General features: G+C 46.2%; 1 protein-coding gene across 1 annotated transcript in view; it reads left to right on the plus strand.

The window, feature by feature from the left end:
- The window catches only part of LOC122541252 (cytochrome P450 2K6-like), a 30,826-nt gene that overhangs the window by 18,752 nt on the left and 3,630 nt on the right, over positions 1–8,444 (plus strand). Inside the window, exons 7-8 of the mRNA XM_043677870.1 lie at positions 4–125; positions 3,836–4,054. Of these exons, the coding sequence (XP_043533805.1) occupies positions 4–125; positions 3,836–4,054 (341 nt within the window). The remainder of the gene's footprint in view (positions 1–3; positions 126–3,835; positions 4,055–8,444) is intronic.

Consider the following 8,444-nt stretch of genomic DNA (forward strand, 5'->3'; position numbering starts at 1 on the left):
TGTCCTGACCTCGGTGCTGCATGACAAAACTCAATGGAAGACTCCAAAGGAGTTTAACCCAGCTCACTTCCTGGATGCTGATGGGAATTTTGTGAAGAGAGACGCCTTCATGCCTTTCTCTGCAGGTAACTGGACGAGAGGGACATGTATTCCTGTTGTTAAATATTTCCATTTCTGAAGTGAGATGAGGAACTGTTGAGAGCAATCTTTATTTTGAACAGGCAGGAACTCCACAATGTCACAATTAGACATGCTTTAGTATTTAGCGCGGGTGTAAACTGTACAGGGTGAACGTGGTCTTGTATCTTGCTGCTACTGTTGCTGGTCCCATCTGTGACATTCCAGTTCCTGTTGGGACCACGAGAGATATCTTGGGTTGTTTCACTACCACCAATCCTTCTGATTGGTATCCATCTGCGTTACTGACATCCAATGGGGAAGGAAACTGACACAACGTCTTGAGCAGAAGGTAGCCTTAGTTTCGATGTACAGTAACTAGGTTTATTACATCTTACTGAATGACTAGTTGCATCATATCTGAGATACTACAATTTCCTCTTGTGAGATATCGGGTTCAATCAAAGAATACCGCAACTGCAGGGGGGTCAACGTGACTGAACGTACAAATACTGACACTTTATAACTCAATGGGAGGAGCGCATCCCATGTTGTCAATTAAACCTTTCAGGTCTGAACAGCTTTATACTCCAGGACACACGGTGTCGGAGCTCATCGGGCCAATCAAACCTTCTCTGCCATCCCATACAGCGGCACGGTGGCACAGTGGTTAGCGCTGTTGCCTCACAGCGCCAGAGACCCGGGTTCAATTCCCGCCTCAGGCGACTGACTGCGTGGAGTTTGCACATTCTCCCCGTGTCTGCGTGGGTTTCCTCCGGGTGCTCCGGTTTCTTCCCACAGTCCAAAGATGTGCAGGTCAGGTGAATTGGCCATGCTAAATTGCCTGTAGTGTTAGGTAAATGTAAGGGAATGGGTCTGGGTGGGTGCACTTCGGCGGGTCGGTGTGGACTTGTTGGGCCGAAGGGCCTGTTTCCACACTGTAAAGTAATCTAATCTAATACAGTCATGTCTGACCTTGGACTTTGGTTCCAGTTTCCGATCTGCTGCCCATTTCCCTTGGTTCATGGTCAGACCAAGAACCTATTCACCACAGGCTTAAGTGAGACTCCGCAATTCAGGGATTGCTAATTCTAAGCATCTGCAATCCTTGAGCAATTTCACCCCACATCAGCTTTTTTTATTCTGCTACTGTGCCACTTCATTCCAGATTCTCTGACCAACAGGAACAATATCTTTTCAGCTGCTCTAGAAAGCCCTTCTGGAATTTGTCGGCTTCAATTACACTGCCTCTCATTGTTCTCAACTTGTCACTTTGAGAATATTGGATCAATTTATTTAACCTTTGAGGAAAAACCCCCTCATCCCAGGGACTAATCCAGTAAACATTCAGTATACCAAAGCAAATATATCCCATCCTGAATGCGAAGACCAAAACAGCGCACAGTATTCCACATGTGAACTCATCAAGTTGTCCCTAATCTTCATCAGGTAAAGGTTATTGCTGCAGAGTCACATTCCACCATCGCAACTGGTAGGATTTTAATTTAATTAATGAATCTGGAGTATAAATCAACTCGAATTCTCACATTATGATCTGTGCCGATGGCAATTTCAGACTAAGTCAGTTTCCAGATGAAATCTGGCTCTGTAGGCCTTAGGTCTTATTTCACTGTTTGGTTACTGCAGTGGTCAGTCACATAACATACCGACCTGTGGATGCTCATGCAACAAAAGAACATCAAATCCAATTACACAAAATAATTGAAAACAAACAAAGCCTATCGATCTATGTAAGACATCCATATTATTACAACTAGTGAAAAGAAACAGGCAACAATATTTTCCCAGCAATATCCTTTATAGACACTCAACTCTGGAGGTGTGTCACTCCTATCTTCACATCAACAATTTTTACTGAACTGGTAAGATTGCAAACATTTCTCGTCAGTGATGTTCCATACATTTACCAAATGGAATTATCTCCATCCCTCCCAGAGATACAGAGAGGCATTTCTCACTGAACTTTTTAAAAAAAGGGAAGTTTATTTTTGTCAAATATTTCCTGGGACTGCTAAAACCTCTTGCCAGTTCTAATAATTTTAAGATTGCTGCATACCTCTGCAGCTATGAATCTTTTCTTCTGAACTCAACTTACTCATGGTCTTTGTCATTTGTTTCTATAGCTTGTAGGGTGGCATGATGGTTCAGTGGCTAGCACTGTTACCTCACAACACCAGAGATCCGGTTTCAATCCCAGCCTCAGGTGACTGTCTGTGTGGAGTTTGCACGTTCTCCCCCTGTGTCTGTATGGGTTTCCTCCCACAGTCCAACGATATGCTGGTTCGGTGGTTTGGCCATGTTAAATAGTCCAGGGATTCACCATGGTAGGGATTGGGTCTGTGTGCGATGATCTTGGTGTGGACTTGATGGGCTGAATGAACTGCTTCCACACTACAGGGATCCTAATAGCTCCTTATTTCTCCGGGTGTCTGACCTCGTCATTTAGCAGAAATACATGATTTCTTGGAAAAGCTGTTTTAGACTCACTGCTCATAATGGCTTTCTGCCTCTTTTCAAAAAAAGTGTCACCTTTACAGCACTAAGACCAAAAATGCAAGGTCCCAGGGATGGGATGGGTCTGAGTAGGATGCTGTTGGGAGAATCGGTGCACAGCCGATGGGCCGAATGTCCTTGTTCTGCACCACAGGGGTTCTACAATTCTAAGTGCCCCTTCACTCTTCCGGAATCATCTCTTAATAGCTCGGCCACAATGCGGTGCTAATGATGAATGGGACGGCAGGCAGCGAGAGCTGGGTTTTGTCACCATGGGTGAGGTGAAGCGAGTGAGTCAGCAGCTTTGGACCATCCAGCACTGTTCCAGTTTCACAGCGCCATCCAGCCTCCCACAGCCAGCTTCTCATTGCACATGTCTTCATCAGGGTCTTCGCAACACACCCAGAGAATAGCAGGTACGCCAAAGTGGCAGCTCCTCAGACTCTCATCGAAAGGCTGCTGCAGTTTGGGAGAGGCACTGGGTCAGCGGCAGGTCCAGGGAGATGAGGACGTTGGGTAAGATGAGGGAGCAGGTCATCAGAGTTAAACAGAATGCGAGGCAACCTTTTTGAAATGGACCCAGACCAGACGGTATAATCCAGAATAAGGAGGAGCCCACTTAGCAAAGAGATGAAGGGGAATTGCTTTTTCTCTCAGAGGGTGGTCTGCACGTCTTTGGCTTCCGTGGGTGCACCAGTGTAGGGCTGGCATCGATCGCCAGGGGCACTACTGTATGGATAGGTGCAGGCTGGTAGCTGATGATGGTGGCGCCCACCACCCCCTCCATTGCAGAGCTGGCTGTATTCCTGAATTACGGAAACCCTCACACGAAGCATTCGAAGGAAGGGAGGAGCCCGTAGAGCTTTGGAGGTTGGAAGTGGGACAGACAGAGAGCCCCCGGGGTGCAGTGACAGAGGGCATTGTGGTCTGAACAAACTCACTCTTGACGTCGGGGGAACCAAGAGCCCCCCCCCACACACAGGCAATGAGAAGGGGGCAGTGATGGTGTGGTGGGTATCACCATACTGATGACCTTGGAGCAGGAGGTGGCTCTCGAAACCACCAAGATGCCAACTTGCCAGGAAGTTGCTAAGGGAAAGCTGGGCATCTGTCCGAGGGAGAGGGTGAAAGGTCTCACTGCCCTCTGTCTCATGGGGACGGAGTTCCCTCCTTCCTGATGCAGTCTTGTCATGTGCTTCCACAGCTACCAGGAACAAACTGGGCACTGCACCGGGACATAGGAGGCAAAGGAGAAAGATGGTAGATACAGATGGCATCCTTGGTGAGCAGGATCGAGAGTCATGCATTGTTTGTTACCAGCCCAGTGCCATGGTAAAGGACATCTCAAATCAGTTTGAGAAGATATTGGAGTGGGAGAGGGAGGATCCAATAGCTGTGGTCCATGTTAGCACCAGTAACATAGGCAAGAGTTGGCAAGAGGACCTTGGAAAAAGATTTTGTCTGTACATCCTATCCATGCCCCTCATGATTTTATAAACCTCTATAAGGTCACCTCTCAGCCTCTGATGCTCCAGGGAAAACAGCCCCAGCCTATTCAGCCTCTCCCTATAGCTCAAACTCTTCAACCCTGCAACATCCATGTAAATCTTTTCTGCACCCTGTCAATATCCTTCTTATAGGAAGGTGACTGAAATTGAACGCAGTTTTCCAAAAGTGGCCTCATCAGCGTCCTGCACAACTGCAGCATGACCTCCCAATTCCTACACTCATCGTTCTGACCAATGATGGCATGCATATCAAACGCCTTTCTCACCAACCTATCTGCCTGTGACTCCACTTTCAAGGAAATATGCACTTGCACCCCGTCGGTCTCTTTGTTTGGCAACACTCCCCAGGGCCTTACCATAAACTGAAAAGTCCTGCTCTGGCTTGCTTTACCAAAATACAACACCTCACATTTATCTAAATTAAACTCCATCTGTCCTTTGGTCCGTCTTATTTTCTTAGATTCCCTACAGTGTGGAAAGAGGCCCTTAGGCCCAACAAGTCCACACCGACCCTCCGAACAGTAACCCACCCAGACCCATTTCCCTCTGACAAATGCACCTAACTTATGGGCAATTTCCCATGGCCAATTCACCTGACCTGCACATCTTTGGACTGTGGGAGGAAACCGGAGCACCTGGAGGAAACCCACGCAGACACGGGGAGAATGTGCAAACTCCACACAGACAGTCGCCTCGAGGCTGGAATCAAATCTGCGACCCTGGTGCTGTGAGGCAGCAGTGCTAACCACTGAGCCACTGTGCCGCCCGCATCTTATCAAAAAATAATCTTTTTCACTGTCCACTACACCATCTATTTTGGTGATATCTGCAAACTTACTCACCACATCTCCTATGTTCAAGTCCAAATCATTTATATAAATGGTAAAAAGCAGTGGACCCAGCACCGATCCTTGTGGCACTCCACTGGTCACAGGCCTCCAGTCTGAAAAACAACACTCCACCACCACCTGCTGTCTTCGACCTTCAAGCCAATTCTGTATCCAATTGGCTAGCTCTCCCTGGATCCCATGTGATCTACCCTTGCTAACCAGTCTACCAAATGCTCCCCCACTGACACCTCAGTCACCTGCCCTGCCTCATTTCCCAAGAGTAGGTCAAGTTTTGCACCTTCTCTAGTAGGTACATCCACATACTGAATCAGAAAATTTTCTCGTACACACTTAACAAATTCCTCTCCGTCTAAACCTTTAACACTATGGCAATTCCAGTCGATGTTTGGAAAGTTAAAATCCCCGACCATAACCACCCTATTATTCTTACAGGTAACTGAGATCTCCTTACAAATTTGTTTCTCAATTTCCCTCTGAATATTAGGGTGTCCACAAAACAATCCCAATAAGGTGAACATACATCTCCTATGTTCACGTCCAAATCATTTATATAAATGGTAAAAAGCAGTGGACCCAGCACCTATCCTTGTGGCACTCCACTGGTCACAGGCCTCCAGTCTGAAAAACAACCCTCCACCACCACCTGCTGTCTTCGACCTTCAAACCAATTCTGTATCCAATTGGCTAGCTCTCCCTGGATCCCATGTGATCTACCCTTGCTAACCAGTCTACCAAATGCTCCCCCACTGACACCTCAGTCACCTGCCCTGCCTCATTTCCCAAGAGTAGGTCAAGTTTTGCACCTTCTCTAGTAGGTACATCCACATACTGAATCAGAAAATTTTCTCGTACACACTTAACAAATTCCTCTCCATCTAAACCCTTGACACTATGGCAATTCCAGTCTATGTTTGGAAAGTTAAAATCCCCGACCATAACCACCCTATTATTCTTACAGGTAACTGAGATCTCCTTACAAATTTGTTTCTCAATTTCCCTCTGAATATTAGGGTGTCCACAAAACAATCCCAATAAGGTGAACATCCCTTTCTTATTTCTCAGTTCAATCCAAGTAACTTCCCTGGATGTATTTCCAGGAATATCCTCCCTCAGCACAGCTGTAATGCTATTCCTTATCAAAAACACCACTCCCCCTCCTCTCTTGCCTTCCTTTCTGTCCTTCCTGTAGCATTTGTATCCTGGAACATTAAGCTGCCAGTCCTGCCCATTCCTGAGCCATGTTTCTGTAATTGCTATAATATCCCAGTCCCATGTTCCTTACCATGCCCTGAGGTCATCTGCCTTCCCTGTTAGGCCTCTTACATTGAAATAAATGCAGTTTAATTTATCAGTCCTACCTTGTTCTCTGCTGTGTCCCTGCTTGCCCTGCCTGTTTGACTCACTTCTGTTATCAACTGTACCAGTCTCAGATTGATCTCTTTCCTCAACTCTCTGGGTCCCACCCCACCCTCCCACATCCCCCCCCCCATCCCCCACCTTACTAGTTTAAATCCTCCCGAGCAGCTCGAGCAAATCTCCCTGCCAGTCTATCAGTCCTCTTCCAATTCAAGTGCAATCTGACCGTCTTGTACAGGTCACTTCTACCCCAAAAGAGATTCCAATGATCCGAAAATGTGAATCCTCCTCCCATACACCAGCTCCTCAGCAATGCATTCATCTGCTCTATCCTCCTATTCCTACCCTCAGTCGCTCACAGCACCGGGAGTAATCCAGATTTTACTGCTCTCAAAGACCTCCTTTTTAAATTTCGGCCTAACTCTCTATATTCTCCCTCTCTCATCCTTTTTCCTTCCTAGGTTATTGGTTCCAGTGTGTACAATAACCTGATCCCTCTTCCCCTTGAAAATATTCTGGACCCTCTCTGAGATACCCTTGATCCTGACACCAGGGAGGTAACACACCATTCTGATGTTTCGCTGCTGGCCACAGAAACGTCGGTCTGTGCCTCGGACTAGAGGGTCCCCAAACACAATTGATCCCCTGGAACCTGACGTACCCCTCATTGTGTTAGAGCCAGTTTCAATAACAGAAACGTCCTGTGAGAATCCATCACCCCCTACATTTTCTAAAACAGCATACTTGTTTGAAATGGGGATAGCCACAGAAGACTCCTGCACTACCTGCCTATCTCTCTCTTACCTTTCCTTGAGTTAACCCATCTATGTGACTGTATCTGCAACTTTTCTCCCTTCCGATAACTACTATCCAACACATCCCCTTGCTCTGGTAAATTCCTCATTGCCTCTAACTGTCTCTCCAACCTATCTATTCGATCTGATAGGATTCGCAATCAATGGCAGTTATTGCAGATTTAATTCTCAGTCACCCAGAAACTCTCCCTCAACTCCAAATCCGACAAGAAGTGCATATCACTCTACTTAAGGCCATTTTTGCTTCTTTCAATCTACTGACCCAGAAAACAGCACTGTCTTATTCCGCTACAAAACACTGCTCCAACCTAACTTGTGTCTGTGTGTGTGTGTGTCTGTGTCTGTGTGTGTGTCTGTGTGTCTGTGTGTGTGTCTGTGTGTGTGTGTGTGTGTCTGTGTCTGTGTGTGACCCAGAAAACAGCACTGTCTTATTCCGCTACAAAACACTGCTCCAACCTAACTTAATGCTTATGGCTTATATTTTTAAGTTTAATCAAGAGACATATCTGAATATAACACATAATCAAACCCACTCACTACTGCAGACTTACTGTCAGGTCACACTTAAAAATATTCACTTACCTGTCTCTGTGCTGTGACCTCTCCCAAACAGGTTCCTCCAAGAATAGTTTCACTGAATTTTACTGTTGGTTAATTTTCCCAGACGCACTCTGATTTCCAGCGTTACATGAATTCAAAAAGCAAAAGCAGTAACTGCGTAGATTCACTGCTCTCTCAGTTAGCAGGGTGGGTTTCTCTCTCTCTCTCTCTCTCTCTCTCCTGCACTGACCTCACCATATGCTTCCTTTGTCTGTTCCCCTCTCTTTTAAAACTGCTGTTGTTTTGACGTTTTTTTTCTCCAAAGTTCCAAAACAATGCAACAGCATATAAAACAGTAATTGCTGCTCCTGGAATTTGAGGAAATCACCTCCAACACCTAAAATACCTCAAAAAAGGAGCAGCCTGTTACAGCCAAAACTTTTCCCATCCTCCATCTTGGATTACTCAGAATCCTCATTCTATCCTTTTCCATGACTGTTTTAACACTAATAGAAATTCCGATCACACAGCCCAAAGTGCTCCCACGCCTCAGTCACTTTCCCTGTCTTCGTTCCTAATGGAATAATACCATGAGCTGGGATCATAATAGTTTGTGTGGGAGAGCAGAGTGTAGGTAGAGGATCAGCAAGGATCTTACTAAATGGGGAAAGGGGTTTGAGTGACCGAATGGACTCCACCGGTTTATGAACGAACCCTGTGTGTGTGAGTGTGTGTGTGTGTGT

Source organism: Chiloscyllium plagiosum, chromosome 37 (assembly GCF_004010195.1).
Source record: "Chiloscyllium plagiosum isolate BGI_BamShark_2017 chromosome 37, ASM401019v2, whole genome shotgun sequence".
NCBI classification, from domain to species: Eukaryota; Metazoa; Chordata; class Chondrichthyes; order Orectolobiformes; family Hemiscylliidae; genus Chiloscyllium; species Chiloscyllium plagiosum.